Source organism: Suncus etruscus, chromosome 1, assembly GCF_024139225.1.
Source record: "Suncus etruscus isolate mSunEtr1 chromosome 1, mSunEtr1.pri.cur, whole genome shotgun sequence".
In the NCBI taxonomy this organism is placed as follows: domain Eukaryota; kingdom Metazoa; phylum Chordata; class Mammalia; order Eulipotyphla; family Soricidae; genus Suncus; species Suncus etruscus.
The window spans coordinates 168,792,446-168,818,372 of record NC_064848.1 but is presented as its reverse complement, the minus strand read 5'-3'; the positions used below and the strand labels follow the sequence as shown (position 1 = coordinate 168,818,372).

General features: G+C 50.3%; 2 protein-coding genes across 2 annotated transcripts in view; both read right to left on the bottom strand.

Annotated features, from left to right (window-relative positions):
• Positions 1–1,879: 1,879 nt before the first annotated feature.
• On the bottom strand, positions 1,880–10,793 carry RASL10B (RAS like family 10 member B). Its single transcript, XM_049772699.1, has 4 exons — positions 10,700–10,793; positions 7,362–7,724; positions 3,630–3,754; positions 1,880–3,059 (listed from the first exon to the last, which is right to left on the bottom strand). Exons 2-4 carry the CDS (start codon positions 7,575–7,577, stop codon positions 2,789–2,791), a joined length of 612 nt encoding a protein of 203 aa, XP_049628656.1. The 5' UTR covers positions 7,578–7,724; positions 10,700–10,793; the 3' UTR covers positions 1,880–2,788.
• Positions 10,794–17,269: 6,476 nt separating this feature from the next.
• AP2B1 (adaptor related protein complex 2 subunit beta 1) overlaps positions 17,270–25,927 on the bottom strand; it is a 156,133-nt gene continuing 147,475 nt past the window's right edge. The window contains exons 21-22 of the mRNA XM_049771462.1: positions 22,729–22,883; positions 17,270–17,737 (exon numbers count right to left, since the gene is read on the bottom strand). Of these exons, the coding sequence (XP_049627419.1) occupies positions 17,663–17,737; positions 22,729–22,883 (230 nt within the window). The 3' untranslated portion in view covers positions 17,270–17,662. The remainder of the gene's footprint in view (positions 17,738–22,728; positions 22,884–25,927) is intronic.

Below are 25,927 nucleotides of genomic sequence, written 5' to 3'. Positions count from 1 at the left end.
GGTTAGGGAGCAGCTAAGAGAACTGGAGCTCCCCACCCCATTCCAGCAAGGAGACTCCCAGCTGCAGGGACAAGAGATGGCTCTTCCCCAGTGCAATCCACCCTGCCAAGTATATGTCGGCCCATGACTGCAGCTAGACCAGAAGTCCACCGGGATCCCACTGAACTCCAACCCCCCCCCCCCCACAAGGGGTTGTGGTCCCCTAACAGTTCCAACATCTCATTGTTAAAGCCCATGCAAGTCTGCTCACCCTCTCTGCTTCTCGCTCTTGAGCTAGGCTGGTGCAGGAAGAGGGGGCCAGGGTGAGAGTCTTCTGGGGCTCAGAAGCCTTCTCAGATGAGTCTACTCTCCAGGACAGCAGGAGCTGATATCAGCACCATGGACAGGGCCCAGGATCGCCCATACACTGCAGGCTTGGGCAGCATTGGCAGAGTGGGAAGGAGTGTCATTCAGTAGGAACTACCTGCATCCAGGGACACACACAGAACCTGGGGACCCCCAGTTCCCGAAACAGAATCAGGGAAAGGGCAGGCTTCCCCTGGGGATTTCTGACAGCTGCAGGTTCAGGAGTGGATGGGGAGGTGCATACTAGTCTCCTCCCAACTTCTGGCTGAGCTGTGCTTGGTAACTCAGGGCTTCTTCCTTGCTCTCACCTTCCTCCCAGAGCAGTGGTCAGTGGAGTGTTCCTTCCCCTCCACCCGCAGGAACGGAGCCGACACCTCAATACAGAAACAAGGGAAAACACTCCCTGATTTTTAATCTGTCTTCCAGTCACAGGCAATGGGCCACACGCGCACTTCCAGGCCCTGTGGTGGGGCACGGGGGAGGGAGGTGCAGAGAGGACAGAGACTCAAGAGTGGGGGGACTCCAAATGAAAGACCAGGGGTGAAGAGGGCCAGCCAGGCAATACATTCCAATGGCTCCCAGACAGGCAGCCAGAGGCCTGGGGCCCCCACCCCTACCTCCGGTGCCTCAGAACTGGGGAGGGAGTCACAGTGTTGGGGTAGGGGGGTTGCTGTCCTCACTTCTCCCCCATGGACATCGGGTACAGGCCCTCTTTCTGACCCTCCCAACCACGTCAAGGTGTGGGGAAGGGGAGCCTCTGCCTCTGCTTTAGAAGGGGGCTCAGAGAGGGCAGGCCACCTGCCCAAACTTACATAGCACAGCAGGGACTAGAATCGTGGATGAGTAGACCTCATCACCAACAGGGCTGCACTGCTAGGTGGTGCAGGGGCTGACCATGGGGAAGCAGAAGAGACCCTCCAGGGAGAGCAGCCAGATATAACACCCACCCCTTCTGCTCAGAGCTGTTTCCTCTCCTGTCAGCTGGGGGAAGGGGGGGGGACATTCTTCTCAGGCACCTGCTTCTAACCAGGGGACCGGCCACTCTCCCCAGACCAGGGCTGGGGCTCAGCCTGGAGAACTTGGCCAGGGCGGGAGGGGGACACATACCATGACTGCTGCTTCCTAAGCCCCCCCCCCAGTAATTCCTCAGGCCACTTTTAGTAGCTTCATTATGTTTGTTATTTCTAAATCGTACAAAACTGACAGTGATCAGCTCCGGTGACAAGAGGTAGAGACCGGCCAGCGAGTAGCCGGAGAAAATGGGGCGGAGTGAATTGGGGCACGGGGCCAGCCAGTGTCGGGAAGAGAGGGCATCAGATATGAGCGCCTCCATCTAGGGGTGGGAGTGTGGGCTGGTCCCCCAACAGGGGGACCCATCATTCTCTTCCTATTCTGTCTCCCCTCCTTCACCCAAATTAACCAGGGTAATCTAAGATTCAAGGCAGGGCCTGGGGCAGTCAGACTGATGGGGAGACCATCTTCATTAATACAACCCAGCCGCTTGTCCCACAAACCCAAACACCTCACCACCCCTGTAACTCCCATATTCAGGCTGGCCACTCAATGCAGGTAGACGGGCCGGAGTCTAGTCTCGTGGGAATAAATCAATCCTTTGGGAAAGTCCCTCTGTTCATGCGATTGGGGGCTTCCTGGGGGGGCAACCTGGCTTTTGGGAGTGCGGGCGGCTGGCAGGGACAGACCATCGAGTTAAGGCTGGAAGGTAGGTTGTTGTGTCTCTGGGGGCTGCTGGGCAGGGGAGGTCTCCCTGAAAAGCGGTGATGTGGGAGAGCTCAGCGTTCTCCCCTGGCTCATCAGGGACCTCAACCCTCAGGCCCCCGATGCTAGTCCTTGAACCCCCTGCCCCCAACTCCCTGCCCTGTGCCGTATGTGGAGCCAAAGCCAGAAGGTGGCGCTTCTGAGGCGGGCCGGGGGAGGAGGAGATGAGCCCTATGAGCGGAGCTGGGGTGGGGTGGGCCGGAGGGGGCACAAGAGCCGAGGACCCAAAGACGCGGGGGGCACAGGAGAGACACGAGAGGCGAGGAGACACACTCTGGAGCAGGTGCCTGGGGCTGGGGTGGGGGCCGGGTAGCACCTCCCACCCCACCTATCTCTTCCCCCATGCTCCCACCCAATCCCTGCTGACTCCTGGGGGCCCCCCAAAATCCCGAGGGGCACTAACTACAGCACGAAAGGCACCAGCCCAGGAAAAATAAAATCATGGGGTGCCGAGGAGGGAGGAATGGGCCAAGAAGGGGCGGCCTTCTAGTGGCCTGGCCCCTCTCTCTGCAGGGGGCACGCAGCTACCAGGGGGTGCGGTGCCCTGCATGGGGGGGGGGCTGCGGGGACCCTCCCTCCCCACTTTTTCGGCTGCAGAGGACTCCCCCTGCCAGGCTGCCCGGGTGGGGTGGGCCCGGGGCGCGGGCCACGGATGCGGCCAGGCCCGTTACATGATGGCGCAGCGGTTGCGGCGCAGCGCGCCCTGGAAGCGCAGGGCCGCGTGCACGTGCTTGCAGCGCGCGCAGCCGACGCTCTTGAGCAGCTCGCTGAAGAGCAGCAGGATGTGCCAGTTGTACTTGGCCGAGCACTCCACGTAGCCGCACTTCCACGTCTTGCGCACCAGGTGGGACACGTTCCAGCGCGGGATCACGCGGCCGCGCTGCAGGTCCCGCTTGTTGCCCACGATGATGATGGGTGTCTCCGAGGTGCCGATCACCCTGCGGAGCGGAGGGAGGGGAGGTCTGGGTGTCGGAGCACCGCCTCCTTGCGCCACCCCTGGACTGGGAGAAGAGCCTCTGCTTCGGGTGCAGCGCTCCAGCCCCGGACCGGGATATTATCATCTCTTACGGACACCACAAGGGTTCAAAAGTGCATGCCATTGTCGCCCTGGCACTGGACAGAGGTGGAATCAGGGGCAGGGTAACTGGGCAGGGGGCAACAAGGAGCTGAGTGGCAAGGGCAATTCTGTCCCTGGAAAGCCAATCTAAGCCTCTGTGCTTTCAAGCAGTATTAGGAGAAATGGACATTAGGCTGGAGATAAAGCACAGCGCGTAGGGCGTTTGCCTTGCACATGACTGACCCACGTTCGATACCCGGCATCCCATATGGTCTCCTGAGCCTGCCAGGCGTGATTTCTGAATGCAGAGCCAAGGAGAACTCCTGACTGCTGCCGGTTTGGCCCCAAAATCAAAGAGAAATGGCCAGTAAAATGGTGTCCACCTATCTGTGTGCATATGTGGAACCAGACTTCCCTTACTGCATCTACGACGGGGCATTTTGAGCCTCACCTGGTCTCTAGGATCTGCTGGCGAATGGTCTTGACGTACTCGAAGCTGTCAAAGCAGCAGATGTCGTAGACCAGGATGTAGGCGTGGACGCTTCGGAGTCCCCTGCAGCAGGCATCTGCCCACTCCTGCAACAGCCCAGTGTAGGGACCGTCAGAGGAGATGGACAGGCTCTGGGCTGACAGCATCACCTGCCACTGCACCCCATGCTTCTCACATTCAATCATTCCCCAAATACTAGGTATAGTTTGGGGGTCAAAGGGGAGGCTCAGTGCTGCAGGCACTGCCTGCTTGACTTCTCAGAGTGCTGTACTGCTCTGTACACAAGTGGAACAGAGACCTGCTTATCTCACTCCCACTGGGTCCATGATGCATCCATCCGGCCACCCCTGTTCATTCCTCCGTTCTCTTCTTCAATAGCACATTCGTGAAGTGCCTCCAAGAGGTACTGATTTAGTTCTTGGACCTGTTGAAATCCCATTTTCAGAGGTTCTGCCCAAACCTTCTGTTATACTTTGGCCAAAGCTGTCTTCATTCTAACCTCTAGTTCTGGCTGCAGGCTCCTAAGAGATACAGAGCCAGTCCTTCATTTTTATAAATCTGCACCCATTATCTGGGGCTGGTGCAATAGCACAGTAGGTAGGACATTTGTACTGCACACACACACAGCTGACCTGGGTTGGATCCCCGGCATTCTATATGGTCCCCAGAGCCGACCAGGAGTAATCCTTGATCGCTGCTGGGCGTGACCCGCGAGCCCCTTTTCCCCCTCAAACATCAGCTCCCATCACTCTCCATCAAGCTGGAGTTTCACACTTCAAAGGCTTATCCAGATTTGCCAGAGGAGCTTAAAAACCCCAGGTTTATCAGATGCTCTTCAACAGCAGCCCTGTGACTGGTAAACTTCAAGGACCTGAACCCCACTTGGCTCAGCCTGGCGCGCTATTAAGTCTCCCTGTTAAGTCTCCCCCATGAACACCACTTGGCAGCCAGCTCTCTTATTCTGCCTCTAACATGGAATTGAGACAGAGAAGACTGACATAGGAATGGCTGGAGAGGGCTGATGGAGGAAGGGTAGAGGAGGGCCTTGCGGCAGCTCTGAGGAGGAGGAATTTCTGAACTGAACGCTGGTGGCAAATTCTCAGGGAGGGGCTGCAGCTCCAGATAAATAGGCCCCTGGAAAGGCTGAGTGCACTAAAGAGAAGTTCCTGAAGAGATTAATTAGCTCATTAACCTGCCAGCAGATGGCAGTTCCAAGAGCCTGGAAAGGCAGCCAGAGTGTGGAAAGGGGTCACTAGAGTGGAGGAGACCTTCCCTCCAAGGACAAAAGGAAATCCAGGGTCATCCCTAAGGGCCCTGACAAAAGACAAGAAGAAAGATCAGCATGTCTCTGCACCAGCTGCTGAGTGGAGCTGGGCCAGACCCAGGCCTGCAGGAGGGCATGCAGCTGGCTCTCCGCCTTGGAGAAGGCATGGGAGGGAAGGCTCTAGAATACACTGCCCACCTCAGCCGATGTTGCTGCAGCAGTGGAACACTCCAGGGAGATGATGTGGCATCTTTTCTTTGTGCTGAGTTTTTAACTTGGGTGCTGGGGAAAGATGCTGAGGACAACTAGAGCAGCAGGAAACCATTAACTGCCTCATGACCAGGGAAAGGCACTCTGTTGGCACTGGTGACCTCGGGAGTTGGGGAGCCACATAGGTCTGTGCTCTTCATTCCATGCAAGGAGGGGAGCGATGGTGGGAAAGGGGAGGGTCTGGCCTGGAAACTAACACAGAGGCACTTCCTCTACCTTCCTGGGAGGGAACAGCTACAGCCGTGGGGGGTGGGGTGGGGAGCCCTGTACCCTATTTATGGCCTTCTTAAAGGACTCTCAGGGCTGCCTTCACAGGGCAGGAATGAAGGTCTCCTCAAGAGCTGGGCTGCCATGGCAAAGAGAACAATCAAGACAGCTCACTTTCCTTCTGGCTTGCTCGGAGCTGGATAATGTGTGGTGGAAGGCCATCCTGGGGAGCATGAAGGCAGAGAAGAACAGAGTCGAGTTCTAAATCCCCGGGAGCTGTGGGAGGCTCTGCTGCCCCTGCCTGAGTTCCCTTCCCTGGGGAGATATGGGGGCGGCAGGAGCAGCAGTTGAGAATAGAGCCATGGCCGTAGCTCTCTCAGGCTGCATCTGATCTGGCAAAGGTTTTCTTTTGGGTGGGAGATTCTTGGGTTTTAATATTTGACCTTTGCGGCTTTTAGGATTTGTTCTCAGCAAATTTCTGCTCAACGACCCTTATTACTATTCCGTTAGAGAAGTCTTGAATATCCTGGAGAGTCCCAAGATTCAGAGTTAATTGGAAGTAAAAGGCATTTTTATCATGGGCAAAAAACATTAACATTAAATAAGTAACTATAAAGGCCTCTAAACAGATGCAAAGATGCTGAGCTTCACCCTTCGTCAGAGAAGCAAATAAAAACCACAAGATCACTCTCTGCCAACAAGCCGACTAGAAGTCCAAAAGCTTGACAACATGGTCCAATGGCCATGTGTAAAGGAAACAAGTGGTGAGGAACAAAATGGGCTACGTTATTGAGGGGAGGGGAACTTGGGACACCTGCTAACTCACAGTTCCTTTACCTTTTAGACTAGCAATATTATTTCAAGGAACTAATTCACTTATATCTGTGCCTGCGTGTGTGTGTGTGTGTGTGTGTGTGTGTGTGTGTGTGTGTGTGTGTGCGCGTGCGCGCTTGTGTACAAAAAGATGCTGCCAAGGCTCCTTGCTGGGACATTGTGTGAGACAGCACAGGATGGGAAATTTATCTCCCCAGGAGGCCACATGACAGAGAGGGTCTCTAGACTGCAAGGAACTGGCAAGATCTAACTGGCAAGATCTAGATAAGTAGGTTATAATATTATGTCACTAAAAACAAAGGGTAGAACAGCACTGCTGTTCAACATAGGAATGGGGTGGAGCAAAATTTTCTGATCCTCTGCAGGAACACTGGCAGCCTGAGTGAAGCCTGCCTAGGGGAACAGTTGCAGAGAGTGAGCAGGCAAAGGGTGAGGGTGAGGAATGATTTCTCTTGCAGCACTTTCTGACCAGAGTCTGGACCTCTAAGCTGTTCGAGCTATTCTAAAACTGACATCAAATTCATTGTGCATTTGCACTAAAAAGTTCTGTGCGTGTGTGTTTGTGTGTGTTGTGTTGTGTTGTGTTGGGCAGGGAGACTGTCCTGATCCCCACCATGAGACACTGCCTCTGTGGATATTCCTGTCCCCATCTCTACCCAACCCCAGGTCAGAGCATTGCCCAATGGACCTGTCCTGAGCTTTTCATGGGAGAATAAAGACCTTGATAAAAAGCCTGACTGGGCTCTTTAACCTGGGGAATATCCCAGTTAGGTCCCCTTTGCTGCTCCTTCTCCATAAGCTATGGGGTGAGGTTGGCAGCCAGAGCATGTGGAGTCCAGGTGAGAAATGAGTATCTCACATTTCTGGCTCTCCATGGTCCCTTCCTTGACATCTGCCCACACTTGGTGATATTAAATACCTGTCTCAGGTTGCCTGAGATGTCCCATGTCTCCTCCAATCTCAGTGTGGGAACCACAGAACCACTGTCTGCCTGCTTGCAGTCTGTGGATTCCAAGAGAGCAGGTTGCACCTCTGTTTCGAGCACTGATTTTCCCCAGTGCCCACTGCAGAGCCTGGAGAGGGGGTGTCCCCTGGCCTCAGCTCCTCTAATCCCCTACCTGCAGCGTGTTGACAGGAAAGGCGCTGATGGGTGGGAAGTCGAGGATCTGGAGGTCGTGCACGTGGCCGTTCATGACGACGGCAGGCAGGTAGAGGAGGCGGGCGGTGGTGGGCACGCAGACCTCGCTGAATTCGTTGTACAGGAACTGACGCACGATGGCACTCTTGCCCACTCCTCGCGCCCCCAGCACGGCCACCCGGTAGGTGGAGACCATGCCTCCCGCCCCGCTCCGCCGCCGCGTCCTCGCCGCTGCCTGGGGCCCCCCAGGGCTGCATATTCCAGGGGCTGGGGGCTCAGCCACCGTCAGGTCCCACCATTGCTGCCCTTGCTGGCTCTGGGCCGCCTGAGGCCTCCACCTGAACTGTGGGGACAAGAGGGGGACTTGGTGGGGTGGCTTTCCTCACCCACAACCTGCACTTGCTCCAGTTCCTGGACTTGGTGGCAGATGGTCCTGCCATTTCCCTTTTCATGTCCTTCCTTCGGGGAAAATCAATCTCTCCTGCCTTGCATGATGCGCCCTCTTGGCCCTAGTCCCTGTGGGGCAGAGACAGGGTAGCGCTTCTAGATGGCACTGTCCCCAGAATCAGGGATAAGACTATCATTCTTTGTGGCCTTAGGAGAAGTGAGGCTGAAAACACCTCAGCATGGCCTTCCAGTCATAGAGTTCTTTCACCAAGGAGGCCTGACTGTACCAAAGCTCTTCCCCAGCCACAGTGCCCTTTCCTGTTTCCAAGTGCATCAGTGAGGAAGCCCTGGAGTGTATTACCTGTGGGGCACCTCCTCCATGTCCACCTGTCTGCTCTTGTGTCTCCAGAACCGACCTACAGAAACAGGGATCCCACTAGAAATGTCAGAGTAAGGAGTGTGCCCATAGAGCTGGGAAGATTAAGTACAGAGAGTAAGGGGCTTGCCCTGCATGCAGCAGACTTGGGTTTGATCTACAGCACTCCACATAGTCAGGAGTAATTCCTGAGCACAGAACCAAGAGTCAGGCTTGGGCATAGCTAGATGTAGCCCCAAAACAACAACAAAAAGAAAACCAGGGGCTGGCGAGGTGGCGATAGAGGTAAGGTGTCTGCCTTGCAAGCGCTAGCCAAGGAAGGACCACGGTTCGATCCCCCGACGTCCCATATGGTCCCCCCAAGCCAGGGGCAATTTCTGAGCGCTTAGCCAGGAGTAAGCCCTGAGCATCAAATGGGTGTGGCCCGAAAAACCAAAAAAAAAAAAAAAAAAAAAGAAAAGAAAAGAAAAGAAAAGAAAACAACAACAAAAAAGAAGTGTGCACCAAGTCACATTGCTGGGACTGGCTGCTAATCCCATCTCCCAAGGGGAGAGTGTGGGAAGGGAGCACAGACCCTGGGCTGCCTCAGCCTCCCTGGAGATGCCCCAGAGCTCAGAGCCTGAGCAAGGGCTGCTACAGAGTAGGATCTGACTGTGAGATCACATGATTCTGGCCAGTTTCTGTGACTTTGGATGTTCCCTAGCTGTTGGTTAGTTGAAAAATCACCTGCCTGCCTAGATATAAAGTGGGGAAGGGTCTCAGACTCCACTTAGAGGATAATCCCAGTGAATCCCTTAACAAGGTCACTTATTCTCTTGTAAGGGATGGAGACCAGGGCAACACTCTTGTCCAGGACTCTTTTCAGGAGGGGGGGCACCCATGCTGGCTAAGAAGGCCCCGGACAGATGGGTTACTGGACGCTGTGTGTGTTGTGATCTCTCTTGGAGGTGCCCAGTAGGCAGCTGAGCACCACCCACCACCTGCCTTAGCCAGTTAAAGGCCAAGTGTCCTGGGTTTGTGCATGTCTACTACCACAGTCCCTGTGGGACTCTGTTCCTAAAGAGTGACCTTAGACAAGAAGGTGGTGTGGTGGCTCTAGGTTGGCTTAGGGTAATGCCCAATCAAGAGTTAGCGGAGTGATAACACAACAATTAAGGCTTTTGCCTTGCATTGGCTGACCTGGGTTTGTTCCCCGGCATTCTAGATGGTCCCAGATGCTGCCAGGAGTAATTTCTGAGCACAGAACCAGGAGTAACCCCTGAACACTGCCAGGTGTAGTTCAAAAAACCAACCAACACAAAGAGTCAGCCCTGTTCTGACGGATCTCAGTGACACCTCCAGCAATCCATGTGTGTGCACGTATGTGTGTGAATGTGCATTTGTGATACTCTGCTCCCATTTTTGTGCAGGTACAAAAAAAACCCCAAACCAGAAGCTTTGCGAAGTGAAGCCTACACAGCCAGCCGAGCTATCAAGGAATTCAGGCCCGTCTCCTTCCTGCCCTCTGACTGGCCTCTCCCCAACAGGTGTTTATCCACTCTGGCAACTCCTCACTGCAGGAGGTGCTGGTGCCAACCTCCCAGTATATCTCTCCAGACCCTGGATTCTGATATCTTTGGGCTCTGTAGAGGGTTTGTCAGAGGACCTGGAGGGGTTAATTACATAACCAGCTCCAGGCAGGTGGGCAGGGGGCATCCAGAGGAGAATGAGGGCAAGGAGAGCCAGAGGACCCCTGACTCTTCTTGGGGTGTGGCCGGCCACTGGAGGATGTGGCTACTGCAGAGCCTTCTGGACATGCAACCCACTCCCTGCCTGGAAATCAGCCCTTTGGGGGTAGAACAGGGACAGAAAAGCAGGCAGAGCGCTGGAGCCAGGGTGGGGGTGCAAGCAAGGTTCCTGGGCTGCGGCCAGCCTCCTGGCACTCAGCAGGCCCCAGTGTGGCTCCATTCCTGGCTCAGGTGCTCGGTGGCCAGCCTCGCGCTCACCCTCTTACTTACGGCAGAGACCCCGATCCTGTATAGGAACCCACCAGGACGGGTGGGGCGTTGGAAAGGGCAGGCCCACCCCCGAGCTCTCCCTCCCCAAGGCCTGCCGCTGCTCCGCAGTGAGTCTGCAGACAGACAGGGCCGGGAGCCTTGGGGACACCAGGGGCGGGGGTGGGGGGAAAACCTCTTAGTCCCCTCCCGCTGGCCCGGCCACCCGCGTCCCTGCCCCAGACCCGAGGTGTGGGTGTCCTCTGCAGACCCGGGGCCGGCTCCCACGTCTGCCCGCGGTCTGTGCCCACCACGCTCGAGTGGGAGGCGGTGGGCGGGGGCGTCGCGGGGGATGCGGGGCTCCCCGGGACCTGATTGGCAGGAGTTTTGGGGGGGTAGGCCGAGCTCAGGCTGCTCTCCGCCTCCAGCACCTTGCAGGCATACCCCACCCCCTCCATGCGGCCCCGGCTCTCACGTGGCCGCCCCGCGACACTTCTCCGCCAGCCCGCCCGCGGCCTCCTCCGGCACCCCCGGCGCCCCCGGCCCGGGCCGCGACCCCCGCGCCCCGCGCCCGCCGCTTACCCGAAGCCGTCGCTAGCTGCTGCTCCCCGTCCCGGCTGGCTGGCCGGCCGGCCGGCGGGGCCGCGCTCCCCCCGGGCTCCGGCGCGGCCCCCCGGCTCCCCGGCCCGGGGGGAGGGAGGTGGGCGCCGCCGGCTGCCCAGGTGGGGCGCGCGGGGCGGGCGCGGGCAGGTGCGGGCCGCGGGGGTCGGACGCGCCTGCCGGGCTCTGGCTCCGGTGCGCGCCGCGCGCTCCGCCCGCTCCGCCCGCGAGGGAGGCGGGGAAGCGCGGGAGGCGGAGCCCGGCGGCGCTCCGCGGGGTCCCTGCGTCCAGCACGTTCTGCGGACGGCCCTGCCAAGGGTTGGGGACCCCGCTCGCGGCGACCTTCACCCCACCCCGCGGCCTCCTTCTGGACCGCATTGCAGCTTTGATCTGGATCGCGGGGCGCGAGGGATCCGAGGGGCCCTGGAGCCTTTAGCTTCTCATCCCCACTCCCTCTCCCGACACCTCAGCTGCCCTTTCCAGGTGTCTTTTCTGACCTCCCAGTCCAGGCCCATCTTGGGGCGCACGGAACGCCTCCAGGCTCCTCCCCTCCACCGGAGGGCCGAAGAGCCGGTCCCTCTACTCCTTTCTCTGGCCCCGCTGCAGCCACCGGTCGGCCCGCAGAACCCAAGCCAACTATGACCTCCGACCCCCCCAATAGACTCCTAGGGACTGGAGTCCCTAAAATTTAGGGACTGGTAGCCACCCTAAAATTACTTTAAGCCTCGTCCTTTGAGTTGGCTTGAGCGAGTTCTTGGGACAAACAACGTGCTTGAATTCGCTTGGCTAAATTCTACGTCGGGTCGGGGGAGAGACAGCCGCTAGCTGGAGTGCAAAATATGCATTGCAAGAAATTGGGGAGTTCCAAACCTGGAGGATATGGGGCTTCTCATCCAACGGGATGGGGGAGGAAGCCCCAAGAGCAAAGAGCATACAGAGCCCAGGTTGCGGGGACAGAGGTGGGCCCCGGGATTAGTGGAGTCGATGAAGACTTCGGAGGCAGCAACTTTAAAGGAAGGAGGAGGGAATGTCTGTGGGAGAAGTTGGGGGACACTTAGAGAAGCTTGAGGAAAGGATCCGGGAACCACACAGGAGGCAATGGGGCTGGAGTCAAGAGTTTGGCTGAGATGAGCTGAGAAAGGCATAGTGGCCAGGTGGGGGTCTAACTGTGTAGATAGGTGATGCGGAGAGTAAACCGGGAGAGCTGCATTTGCGATGCCATGAGGGCTGGGAGGGATTCTGGGACTTATCTCCACGACCCAATAGGTTCCCAATTAGAGGACCCCACAAGGATGCTACTTCTTGAGAATCAGAGAACCTTTGGCACTCTGCATTTGGGGTGCATTCACAATTGCTGCCACTCCTAGACCTGCCCAGACAGAAAAGCATCATGGTTATAAGTCTGGGTGACTGGGAGCCTGTCACTAGAACTCTCAGACTTTGAGACATAGATGGGAACAGTTGTCCACAGAAGGGAAGACCTCCAGTGAATTAGGTCTGAAAATGTGAGTTTTGCTTTTTTACACTCAGCCTTTTAGAGGAAACCAGATCGTATGCGGCTAACCAGGGCCGCGGCTCAAGCAGAAAGGGATAGTCTCCTGGAGCATAGTCTTGTAGGTTCATAACGTCACCAAGAATTTCCTAACACACATATTAATTTAAAATAAGGATCTTTGTTTGTTTTTTGGGTCACACCCGGCAGTGCTCAGGGGTTACTCCTGGCTCTATGCTCAGAAATCGCCCCTGGCAGGAACAGGGGACCATATGGGATGCCGGGATTTGAACCACCGTCCTTCTGCATGCAAGGCAAACGCCTTACCTCTGTGCTATCTCTCCGGCCCCAAGCATCTTTATTTTTGATTTGGGATCAGTTTCCCTTATGTTCCCCTGTCTACAGACAGAACAGACCCAGGAGTATCCCCTTAGCATCGTCAATTATGGTCCCAAAACAAAACAAACAAAAATCAAACAGCCATAGTCGAAATAAAAAATACAAATGTCTGCGTCTGATTTAGTTGGGTCACCTGGGTTTGCTGAGAGTCACTTTGGGCTCAAAAAGTCCACCGCTAGAGGCCCATTTACTCTGTCCTGCCATTAGGATGACCTTGGTGAAGATGTCTGGGATGCCCTGAACTTGGATCTGTCTGTCCTTGTACCGCGCGTGAGTGGCTCGTGTTCAGCTGAGGTGCAAGCTCAGGCTCCAGGGGAGCAGACACGTGGACTCTGAGGGTCAGACACCAAATGAGACAAAAACAGCTTGTGAAATGCACCGGCAGCAGGTTCCTGCTGAACTTTCATAGGCTGGAAGTTTGGCCAGATTCTGGAGGCAAGAACCCTAAATTGGAAGGAGGAGGGTCAGCCAGAGGCTAGATTGGAATCTGGTCCTCTAACACCTCCCACCTAGCAGGAGCAGGGTTGAGTGGATGGAGCTACTGAAAGGTTCTGTCTCCAAACCAGACTTTTGGAAGTGAAGTCCATCTGGGTCTAACCAACCCCCAAATTAGCTTCCAAGTTGGCAGCGTCAAGAGCAGTAGGGCAAAAGCTAAATGAGAAACTGAAACGGCAAGTTGGGAGCCAACTCGGAAACTTTTCAAGAAAAATCCTTGTTGCTAATAACATGTCTGGGGGCTGGTTGGGATTCTAGGATTAGTGTTCTGGAGATAGAATGGGTAACAACGGAGGAGGTGTGATCGTTCCCAAGTGCCACACCAGGTATTAAAATAAACAGACTCTTGTCTCTTAGAGCTGGGGGTGGCAGGAAAAGAAAACTGGGTCCAAGCAAAATCAAAAAAAGCATCAATGCTTAAAAGGGATATAGGAACTCTAACCTGAGCATCCCTAGCTGTTTCTGGCTGCAGCAATCACAGACCTGAGATTTCAGTATGTCTGAATTACAGTTCTGGGGTACAGAGCATTGTGCAATCTCAGGTGGGAATCTGGGGACCAATGTGCCCTCTTTCAAACTGAACTTAAAATTTCTGGGGTGAGGGGAAGTTGGCCATTGTTCTAATGGGAGTGCAGAGGTCAGAGCAGACTTATGAGAAAATTTTCAGAGGGAATGGGGAAAGGAAGTTTAGTGGTTTTGACACTGACAGGGGCTTTTTCTGAAGAAAATAAAAATGGGGCTGTCCCAACACATAGGATGGCAGCAAAATGATTTTCTCTCCTAGGACTGCATAGGAGCAAGTAAGGTAACAGGTGTCAGTTTCGGTTTTCTATCCCTGATGCATTTCAGAAGCATCTGGGGAGGTTTTAAATGCAGCCTGGCTTCTCAAATACAACTTGAATCAGCTGCCTTTAGGGCATATTAGGGCATGCCTTTCAGGATATTAATGAACCAGAGTTGATGGCCTCTGTCCTCTGGATTTTTTTGTCCAAACTAGCTCAATCTCAGTAATGTTTATGCCTCTATCCCTCCCCATAGCTTTGTCTTATTTGGGGGGGCGTGCTCAGAAATTGCTCCTGGCTCGGGGGACCATATGGGACACTGGGGGATTGAACCAGGTCTGTCCTGGATCTGCCGCGTGCAAGGTGCTCTATCGCTGAGCTATCCCTCTGCCCTCCCTTTTTTTTTTTTTTAAATAGCTTTGTCCTTGAACCTCAACAAAGACAACCATAACCCCCTTCCTCTCCACATTTATGCTCATTTATGGCTAACATGGGTTAACAGTAGCGCACAGAGTGAACATTTTCCCTAGTTGCCCCAAAGCAATTTGTTCATAGTGTTTGGTTATCCAGTAACAGCAGCTACTGTCTTAAGTACCTATCTGCTCTTGACCCCATAGGCCCTTCTATCGCTGAGCTTCAGGAATTAAGCCAAGGGCATTTAGTGTGGACCCCTGAGCCTTTGGTGGCCATCTGTGCTTCACACCCAAGGGCAGGGGCATCTGGACCAGTAGTTTTCCTGCCAGGCGAAGGACTGAAAAGCACCCAATTATTGGGGACATGTTCCTTCTCAAAGCCTTCCCCACCTCCTTCAATGCAGGGATTAGACTTCAAGTCTGTTACTGCAGCAGTAACTCCATTCAGTTAGTGACATTCAAGGTGAGAGAGATTGGTCTGTGAGATGGTCTGTGGTGGGAAGGCTGCAGCAGAGGTGGGGCCGAATCTGGTTAGCCAGGGCCTCTGTGAGGGAGCAAATTCATTCTTCCTTAGCCCTCTTCATTTCATTGGGCTGAGTACCAAGGAGGATGAGGGCCACTGTAGCCAAGTTCTAACAACACAGTTAATGCCCATCCCTCCCCTGGCCAGCTGGGCTCTGTCTTCTAGGAACAGTTCTGGAAACAAATAGACACACCACCACTTTTATTTTGTGTAAATGACTTTATTGACTAAGACACAAGGTCAAGCTTCTGGCAACCCTCCCCCCCACAAAGATCCCAACAACAAAAGAATGATAAGCATTCTTAGAGTGATTTCCCCCCTCCCCAATTCCTTCCCCAGAGCCCCGTTTCACAACACAGACACACGGAACAGGCTCGGGCAAGGACAGACACTCAGGGAATCTCTGACCAGCAAAAGAGTTCTGGGTGTGTGTGTACTTCCCGTGCCCTTTGTATGACACCAGCTGACATAAAAAAGACACACTGAGGCAGAGGAGGGGGAAAGCAGGCAATCTCCACTGTTCCCCCAACTCAGGCAACCTTGAAGTGTGCCAGATAGGAAGCTGTAGTGGAGACAAGTTCAATCTCTTCAGGAGAGAGTCGTTTCCATAGAATGGGTCCGTCCATCCCTAATAGCTGAGAGGTGCTACTGGAGGTGGCCTCCCCAAGGTGGAAGCTCATGAATGGCTCAGTCAGAGCTCAGGGAAGAATGGCAGCTGTTATACCTCCCTCACTGTGAGGAAGGTTGAGAGCCTGATTTCAGGAGGGTGGGATATATCCAGGTACAAAACTGTGTAATCTGCTTACCCTGCGACACATTCTTCATTCTGGAACTCTATATACTTTGTGTTGAAATGAAAATGGTGTGTTTGTAGTGTGAACCTTCTTCACTCCTTGTAGCCAAAGGACTCCATGAATGGTTTCCCAACAGGGGGGGATTCTGTCAGCCTGCTTTCCTTCCCATATACCACCAATTCACCATGCACAGACCTGTACTATTTCCTGTGGGGTGGTAAATGAAGGACACAGCTCCTCTCTCTCCTATCCCAGTAAATATTCCTCTTAGAGATTCTCAAGATTTAAAAATTGGTTGGAGGATGGTGCAATAGTATAGTTGGTAAGGCACTTGCCTTGCATACAACATCCCATATTGGTTCCCCGAACCTGCCAGAAGTGATTCCTGAGTGCAGGAATTCCTGACTCAGGATTCAGCCCTGACCACTGCCAGGTGTGGTCCCCAAAACCAACCCCCCACCCCAAATTATTTGGTTGGGGAATCATCCTCTCAATTTTTCAATTGCTAGAAATCAAGGTCATTTCAGACGCTAATTGTAACTCTGGGAGATATTTCTGCTCATTTTCTGCAATTCTGCTCTTGGACTTATTCTTTCTCCTGAATACAATTTGAGACCTGTGGATCTGAAGTACCTCTGCTAGGAGACTGAACTAGGTGCCAGGCAATAAATACTACACATATTCATAGGAGGAATTCTGTAAACACCACTGAGTAGGATCATGTTTGGGGCACAAAGTCATTTTTAATAAAGTACACCCAATGTCTTAAGGTTGGAGACATCACATCTCCAGGTCTCATGCCCCTCCCAAGATGATCTCAATGGCCTTAAATGTAAGGAACAAGGATGAAGAGCAGATCAGAGAGCTGAAGGGCTAGAGTAACTTGTTAGCATTTCTAAGTTCACTTCATCTTAGCTCCAAGAGTAGATGAGGAAAAATTAGCTATTTCATTCTGGCACTGGAATCATTTTCAAGTAGCTGAAAAGATACTCTGTTGCCACTCAGGTCAATGAGTGTAAAATTTGGTATGATAGGAGGAGAGCGCCACAGAGAAGCCAGTATAGAAAAGCCAAGAGAAAGAAACGGGGAAAGAAAGTTAAAAGATATTCCTGCAGGATTCAGGAGAGGGAGCCTCCAGCGCTGCTATTAGGTAGCTAACAGGTCTCAAGATCAGCAATGAAAGTTGGTCTCAACTAGAAAACTATGATTTATGATTTGAATTGGAAGTTGAGAATCAAATGCAGAGAAGTGGTGGAAGAAGGGCATCTGGGTTTTTGCTCCCATCTCTCTGCAAAATCCTTAACCAATTTGATTATTAATGGGTCAACCATGGGGAAGGAATGTCTCTTAGCCTTGCTGGTGCTCACAGTCTGTATTTCCTGCACCTTGAAACATCATTCCCACTGCACAGCAGTCAAATGATATAATAATACAGGGCAGGGAGAATTAAAAGGAAAAGGAGTTTGGAAAGAAGAAAAGGTGAAAATCCAAATGACCAGGCACAAAGTTGCCATCCCAAAGAGATGCTCTAACTGGTGGACAAGGAACCAGACCTCTTCTTCCAGAACTGTGCATTTAGTGATGATTAGCTGTTTCAATACTTCACGACTCTCATTTTCTCATATGTACAAAAATATAAAACAATAAAGTGCAGTTTATGTTTCATTGACACTTTTCCTTGCTTTAATTTTTTTTGTTGCTGTTGTTTTCTGCTTTTGAAATGAGCTCTCGATCACAAAATATCCAACTACACTCACAAATGCCAGCCACTGGCACAGAATGGAGAAGCCCACGGTAAGGACGGATAGCAGCAGTTAGGTGGCAAGAGATGGGAAGTGATTGAAGCAGTGATTACAAATGTTCACAGGAAGCTAAAACTATCCAACAAATTGTGCCCTAATGTTGGCACAGGTTAGACTAGTCACTACCTTGGTGGGTGGCCTCAGAGTGTTCGGGTTCATGTTCTACATGGCAATAAATTTCTTCCAGTTAAGAGTTCCTGGCTTGCACCGATCACAGGGTGGCCGGAGGGCACCGGACCAGTCTATTAATTTTTCAAAATGCTGTCGTAGACCTGATAGATGTACTGAGAGACTTCAGGAGCTCTACATTTCAGTGACAGCTGTGAGGAGGCAAAGGAGAAAGACATTAGTTTAGAGGAAGGCATTACCAAAAGCTATTCAAGTACTCAGACCATCTTATACAGATTTCATTTACTGCACATTTGCAACTAATATAATTATGCCAATTACATGTAAAAATAAAAGTTTTCAAATATATTGGTTAAAAAGCTTTGATAACTGAGTAGTCTATGAGATTATGAATAAATATGTAAGTTTTAGAATTTCAGAATAATCGACATGAAATTGTGTGGTGCTTTTACCTATATTCTATGTGGGACTATATGGGAAACACTCCAAACTGCAATTATACAAATCTGACTGTGAGAGAGATAATCATCCTTTCCTCTCCCCCACTTTCTGTTTTTTTTTCCCCCACCTCCCCCACTTTGTTTTTGTCACACCCAGAGGTGCTCAGGGTTTATTCCTGGTGCTATATTCTACTTATTCCTGACAGGACATGGGGGACCAAATGGAATGTCAGAGATCAAACCTGGGTCAGCCAAATGCAAGGCAAATACCCTACACACTGCTTTATTTCTTCCACCACAAGTAAAACAGTTTTATTTAGGAAATAAGAGAAAGGGTGTGTGTGTGTGAGAGAAAGAAAACAAAAAATAAGTTTCTTGTGTATTTTTTGTTTTGTTTTTTGGCTCTGCACTCAAGAATCACCCATGGGGGCCGAGAAATAGCATGGAGATAAGGCATTTGCTTTGCATGCAAAGGACAGTGGTTTGAATTCCGGCATTCCATATGGTCCCCTGAGCCTGCCAGAGTGATTTCTGAGTGTAGAGCCAGGAGTAACTCCAGAGTGCCGCCGAGTGTGACCCCAAAACAAAAACAAACAAACAAAAAAGAATCATGGCGGTGCTTGGGGAACCATATGGGATGCCAGGGATTGAACCTGGATTGGCTGCATGCAAGACAAGTGCCTTTATACACTATACTATCGCTCTGGTACCACAAGTAGCTTCTTAACAAAATATAGGATAGTGGGGCCAGAGAGATAGTACAGCTATAGGGCATTTGCCTTGCACGAAGCCAATCCAGGAATGAAGGTGGTTCAAATCCCAGCAACCCATCCCTGCCAGAAGCGATATCTAAGTGCAGTCAGGAGTAACCCGAGTGCCGCCGGGTGTGACCTAAAAAAAAAAAAACACCCTCAAAAACAACAACAACCCCCCCCCCAAATATAGGATAGAGACAGAGCAAGAGAGAAAGAAAATATATGCTTAATGAACTATAGTAGAGATTGGGTGAGGGGGAGGAGAGTGATTTATTAACCCCTTAGGAGATGAAGGGACTATCAGATCTTATATATTAGTTTTCAACTGACATAGTAAAGAGGAGAGATATTGGGCCGGGAAGGGGGCGCTAGAGGAAAGGTGTCTGCCTTGCAAGCGCTAGCATAGGACAGAGCGCGGTTCGATCCCCCAGAGTCCCGTATGGTCCCCCCAAGCCAGGAGCGATTTCTGAGTGCATAGCCAGGAGTAACCCCTGAGTGCCAAATGGGTGTGGCCCAAAAACCAAGAAAAAAAAAAAGAGGAGAGAGATTAGGTTGAAGATTAGGTTGAGAGATTAGTTCTTTACTACCTAACTGAGATCAGATCAACAGTATTTAGGGTGATGGAGGGAAAGAGTGAGTAATAGTGGTTATTAAGCCTGGAGTACCACTCAGGGATAGATTAGTCCTAAGTTAAGTATAGTGATGGAAAATTTAGGCAATTTTGTAGGTAGAAGGAACTTAGTCACCAGATGGATAGAAAAGAGGGAAGAGAGCAAGAAAGCATATCCATTTTACCATTAACAAATGTATGGGGGATGGGAGGCAGGTGTGACAAAAGAGGTCTTAAATGGGTTTTCTCTGGTAACTGTATGAATCTACAATTACTTAGAAAAACTATTTAAGTATAGATGGGGGATGAAATGTCCTTTAGTAGGTAGGTGGAAAAAAATGTGGCCTTCCAGAGCTTCCAGAGTAGACTGCTACTTGGTCATATAAAAGAACTGCTGGTAGGAGATAGTACAGAGGTTAATGCAGCCAAACCCCATCCAAGCACTGGCAATAGGAGGGTGCAGCCCTGGAGACCACAAGCATTGCTGGGGTGGACTGGGACTGACTGATGTCTAGCACCACTTGAGTAGGAGACAGCACTGTATCCTTCACTGGCTTCTTGCACTAAAGAATCACTGAAAGGAGTGAGGAGCACTCACACAAAGGCAGAAGCTGCCACACAATATTGTGCATAAATCTAAAGGAAATTATACTCTAACAAAAAAAAAACAAAACCCAAAGGATATATTTAAATTTAACCTTATATGGCATGCAGACTGAAGTGGTTATACAGGGTATAGCACTTGCTTTGTACATGGCTGACCAAGGTTGATTCCCAAAGTTACATATGATCTCCAGAGCCCTGCCAGGAGTGATTCCTGAATAAAGAGCCAGGAGTAAGCCCTGAGTACTACAGGGTGTAAGCCCAAAACAAAACAAAACAAAACCAACAAAAAACCTTATGACACTCAAATACAAAATTGTAGTATTAAAAAGTTTTCTTTTCTTCTTTCCTTCCTTCCTTCCTTCCTTCCTTCCTTCCTTCCTTCCTTCCTTCCTTCCTTCCTTCCTTCCTTCCTTCCTTTCTTTTTTTTTTTTGGTTTTTGGGTCACACCCGGCAGTGCTCAGGGGTTATTCCTGGCTCTATGCTCAGAAATCGCTCCTGGCAGGCTCGGGAGACCATATGAGATGCGGGGACTCGAACCAATGACCTTCTGTATGAAAGGCAAATGCCTTACCTCCATGCTATCTCTCCGTTCCCTAAAAAGTTTTCTGATGGAGGGCCGGAGTGATAGCATGAAGGTGGGGCGTTTGCATTGCATGCAGAAGGATGATGGTTTGAATTCTGGCATCTCAAATGGTCCCCTGAGCCTGTCAGGAGTGATTTCTGAGCGTAGAGCCAGGAGTAATCCTTGTGTGTTGCCAAGTGTGACCCAAAAACCAAAACCAAAACCAAAACAAACAAAACAAAAAAAATTAAAAAACAGTTTTCTGGGGCCAGCGGGGTGACGCTAGAGGTAAGGTGTCTGCCTTGCAAGCGCTAGCCAAGGGAGGACCGCAGTTTGATCCCCCGGCGTCCCACATGGTCCCCCCAAGCCAGGGGCAATTTCTGAGCACTTAGCCAGGAGTAACCCCTGAGCGCTGCCGGGTGTGACCCAAAAACCCAAACGGATGTGGGCCGAAAAACCAAAAAAAAAAAAAAAAATCTTTTTCTGATGGACTATGAGGAGAGCAGTAATACAAGAGATTCTTCTCAAAAGTTTCATCATAGATAAAATGAACAGAATATAGAAAGAAGTGTCAAGAAATCCCTGAATTCTAAGCACAATTCACCAACAAGTTATGTAGTCCTGAATGAGTCACTTTTGCTTTATGTCTCCCCCAAAACTGCGGGGGTTATCTACCAGGTACATCCTGGTAGTATCAGGAACTGATACTCTATAGGCTAGGCATACACTCCAGCCATTTTAGCTATCTTCTTGGCCACTGAGGGTAATCACACTAATTCTGTATCCTATCACTGAGCTAATCATGTTTCAGCAGCCTAGTTGAGATATCTGTGTACATAATGCACACTGAGCTCATTTCTAAGGAGTAACGTTATTTTGTTGAATTATCTTTGGCTTTGGAGCCACACCTGGCAGTGCCCAGGGCTTATTCCTGGTGAGCCAGGGGAACCAACTATATGGGATGCTGGGGATTCAACTTCTGTTGGCTATGTGCAAGGCCTTACCTTACCCACTGTACTATCACAGCAGGGCCCGAGAGTTATTTGATAAGACATAGGCTCTACATTGAAAACAGACAGAGGGGCTTTCCTTTTTTTTTTTTTTAGAGCACTCAAGCTATAGGACAGTAATTTTCATTCTGAAAAAGACAAAGAATTCATGGTGGCAGAGGCGAGTGGGAGGATGAAACATCAGAGGGAAAGCCTGAAGTTTCTCAGCTCACAAATCCTTGGGCAAAATTCAAACAATTCACACACACAGATGCTCTTCCAGCTTACTTCAAAGAGAGGGAACTAGTGGGGAAAACACCAAGAAATTTTAATGCTGAATGGTACTATTCTCTTGTTGTATGCTAATTAAAACAGAGGAGGTTTTTAAAATTTAGGAATGGAGCCACAGACTTTTCTCACCTAAAAGGCTTTAAGCTTCCTTAATCTACTGAGTGTTCTGTTTCCTCAGAGTTATTCTTTCGTTTTTGTTTTTTGGTCACATCTGGCAGCACTCAGGGGTTACTCCTGGCTCTATGCTCAGAAATCGCTCCTGGTGGGCTCAGAGGACCATAGGGGATGCCAGGATTTGAACCATCGTCCTTCTGTATGCAAGGCAAAAGCCCTACCTCCATGCTATCTCTCTGGCCCCTCAGAATTATTCTATATCAAGTTTTATTCTTCTGTAACTTTCCTCTTTCTTCCTTCCAAACTGCCTATAGGTCTCCTCAGGAAAAGGAGGTAATATTCCAGGTCGAAAGAGTTTTTTTCACTTCACAAAATAAAGAAGATAACCAGCATCAAAATGACAGATCATGTTTTGCAACAGCAAACAAATGTCTAGTGGAGGCACCCCAAAAATTCTTTATCTGTCAGTTTAGGAGCTACAGTATCTGCAGTACCTGCTCCCAGTCTTTCCAGGGTATGATGAAAGAATAAAGGGCCCTTATTTGCACTGTTGAAATCTTTCACCCATGGGGTCAGAGAGATAGCACAATGGTAGAACACATTGCATGTATCTGACCTGGGAGAGACCTGGTTTGATTCCTGGCATTCCATATGGTCCCCCAGCCTGCCAGGGATGACTTCTGAGTGCAGAGCCAGCAGTAACCCTCGAGCACCGCTGGGTATAGCCCCAAACCCAATCAACAATTAATCAATCAATGAAGTAAAAAAAAAAAAAAGAAAAAAAAAAGAAAAGAAAACTCACACCCATTTCTTACCGTATAATTTGGGTTTCCAGGCTGGATGCGTAGCTCGGCCAAAATCCAAATGCCATTAGTAAGTTTCAGGGATTGGTACAGCATGTCCTGCCCTTCCACATTTCTCTTGGCAATAGTATAAACATTGTTGTTTTGCAATTTGCTGGAAACAGTGTCTAGGAAAAGAGATTCAAAATCCAACACCTTTAGTTAAAATAGCAAACAAATGTATGCTAATTCTCTACTGACATTCTTAGGAGCTCATGTTCTCAGTTCCCTGACAAGTTCTGTCACACGGCCGTGCACACATTTCAGAACGTCCTTCTCCCACACAACAATATTGGGTGATGAGTTTCTTGAAGAGACTGCCTATCAGCCCCAGAAAGAAAATACAGTAAGGTACAACTCAGAAATTAAATATGTGTGGTGTGTGTGTGTGTGTGTGTGTGTGTGTGTGTGTGGTTGGGCCACACCAGGCAGTAGTGCCCAGAGGCTGATAAGTGTTGCTAAATTTAAACCAGATTGGCAGCTAATGTGGTTGTGCAAGCAAGACAAGTGCCTTTCATTCTATACTCTTTTTAGCATCTGCAACTAAGTATGAATGTAAGAATTACCCTAGCTGGAGTGATAATACAAGGGACAGGGTGTCTGCCTTGCATACCGCTGACCTGGGCTCAATCTTGGATATCCTAGATGATCCTCTAAGCACTACCAGGAATAATTCCTGAGCACTGAGTAAGGAGTAATCCTTGAGCATTGCTAGGTCACCTCAAAACAAAACAAAACCAAAAAGGATTACCTGTGGAGCTTATGGTGGTGTCTAGGAGTTTAAAATCTTTTTTGGGGGGGATGATTTTTTTTTTTTGCCACTCCTGTGGCTCTGCACTCAGGAAACACTCCTGGCAGTGCTTGGAGGACCATATGGGATACTAAGGATAGAATTCAAGTTAGTGGTGTATAAGGTAAGCATACTAGCTCTCTGGCCCTAGAAGTCGGTAATCTCAAGTTAGAGGTTTACCTTAACTAGTCAGGAAAAAAAAAATGCATGTGGAAAGTACAGAAATGGACAGAGGGTGTACCATGGCAATTGTGCCCTTTTATCCATTTCTGGAACATTGGCCCCAGACCCATCAGGAGACAGAGCCTGACAAATCAGTATAACACACAGATCATTTCACTGTGAGCCACTTTGCTCTTGACAGCCAGTATTGGAAAAGCAGAGAGTTGCTGAGACCTTGCAACTCTTTTTTGGGGGTCATATCTGGCAGTGTTCAGTGATTACACCTGGCTTCGTATTCAGAAATCATGCCTGGTAGTGGGGGACTACTTGGAGTGCTGAGGATCAAACCTAGGTTGGCTGCGTGTAAAGCAAGCACCTTACTTGCTGTACTATCTTCTCTGGTCCCTGAAACTAAAATTTATTAACATGAGAGCTTTGTTATTTATTTTTTCTGAGTACCATATTTTCTGGCGTATAAGACGACTTTTGAAAAGACAAAAAGTCTGGGGCTGGAGAGATAGCATGGAGGTAAGGCATTTGCCTTTCATGCAAGAGGTCATCGGTTCGAATCCCAGCGTCCCATATGGTCCCCCGTGCCTGCCAGGAGCAATTTCTGAGCATGGAGCCAGGAGTAACCCCTGAGCACTGCCGGGTGTGACCCAAAAACCACAAAAAAAAAAAAAAAAAAAAAAAAGACAAAAAGTCAGCCGAAAATTGGGGGTCGTCTTATACACCGAGTATATCCTGAAAAACATTTCGATAAGCCACTAAACAAAAATCGTCTGTATATTGCCATCAAACGAATTTCCAACTCGATCCTGAACCAATCCTGCAAGGCTGCTCGGATCGCCTCTCTAACTCAGCCAATCCAAGCAGGCTTTTGATGCATGCAAATTAGACAGTATTCTGGACCTGAAACTACACTGTCAAAAGCCTGCTCAGATTGGCCAGAGTCAGAGAGGAAGTCTATGACAGTATAACCTTTGAACCTTTGCTTGTTGTGATTGGCTCACTGTGGTACATACAGTTGCAGCGCAGGAACATTCTGTCTTATACAGCAAATATAGGCCTAACCCTATGTTTTAACTGTAAAATTAGGGGTCATCTTATACGCCCGGTAGTCTTATACGCCGGAAAATACAGTAGGTAATTGCTTTCTTAAGCCTGCAGGGAATACCATGTCCCAAATTAAGAAACAAACTATTTGTCCAGAGATTTGAGAAAGAATGTTAACTGTGAAAAAGGCTGATTGATGAGGCCAGAGAGAGAGCATGGAGGTAGGACGTTTGCCTTTCACGCAGAAGGACAGTGGTTCGAATCCCGGCATCCCATATAGTCCCCCGAGCCTGAGCATAGAGCCAGGAGTAACCCCTGAGCACTGCCAGGTGACTCAAAACAAACAAACAAAAACCAAAAAAAAAAAAAAAAAAAAAAAAAGGTTGATTGCTGCCCCCATTACTGCTACTGGCCTTCATAGTTGCTAACCCTGGAAGAATGGTTTGAATTTGTGTTTTTTCCTCATCCTTACGTGTGTCAAGGCACAATGTTTTGGAATTAACAGCCATTTCTCTTTGTTCTCTTATTGTAATGAGAGATACTACACCACCAAAGAAAGACAAACTAAGACTTGAGATGATAAATGCTGCATCTCTGTTGAGTTTATTGTGTTCTTCTCTCCCCCCCTTCTCCCTCCCACCTTCCCCTTTTGGGCCACATCAGGCAGTGCTCAGGGATTACTCCTGGCCTGCACTCAGTACTCATTCCTTGTAGGCTCAGGGTCCCATACTGAAAAATGTTGAGGATTCATTTTGGGTTGGCTATGTGCAAGCAAGGCAAATGCCTTACAAGCTGTACTATTGCTCAGGCCCTATGTTGTATTCATTTCTTTTTTTTTTTTATTGTGTTCTTTTTTTTGTTTTGTTTTGTTTTTGTTTTTGGGTCACACCCGGCGGTGCTCAGGGGTTACTCCTGGCTGTCTGCTCAGAAATAGCTCCTGGCAGGCACAGGGACCATATGGGACACTGGGATTTGAACCAACCACCTTAGGTTCTGGATCGGCTGCTTGCAAGGAAAACACCGTGTGCTATCTCTCCGGGCCCTATTGTGTTCATTTCTAATGAGAATTTGAGGTGCTCATGCCCCCCACCCTTCAGAAATTGAATACTCCCCACATAAAAATCTGCACCAGGATCTCTAGGAAAAAGGTTTCCACGAAGGCAG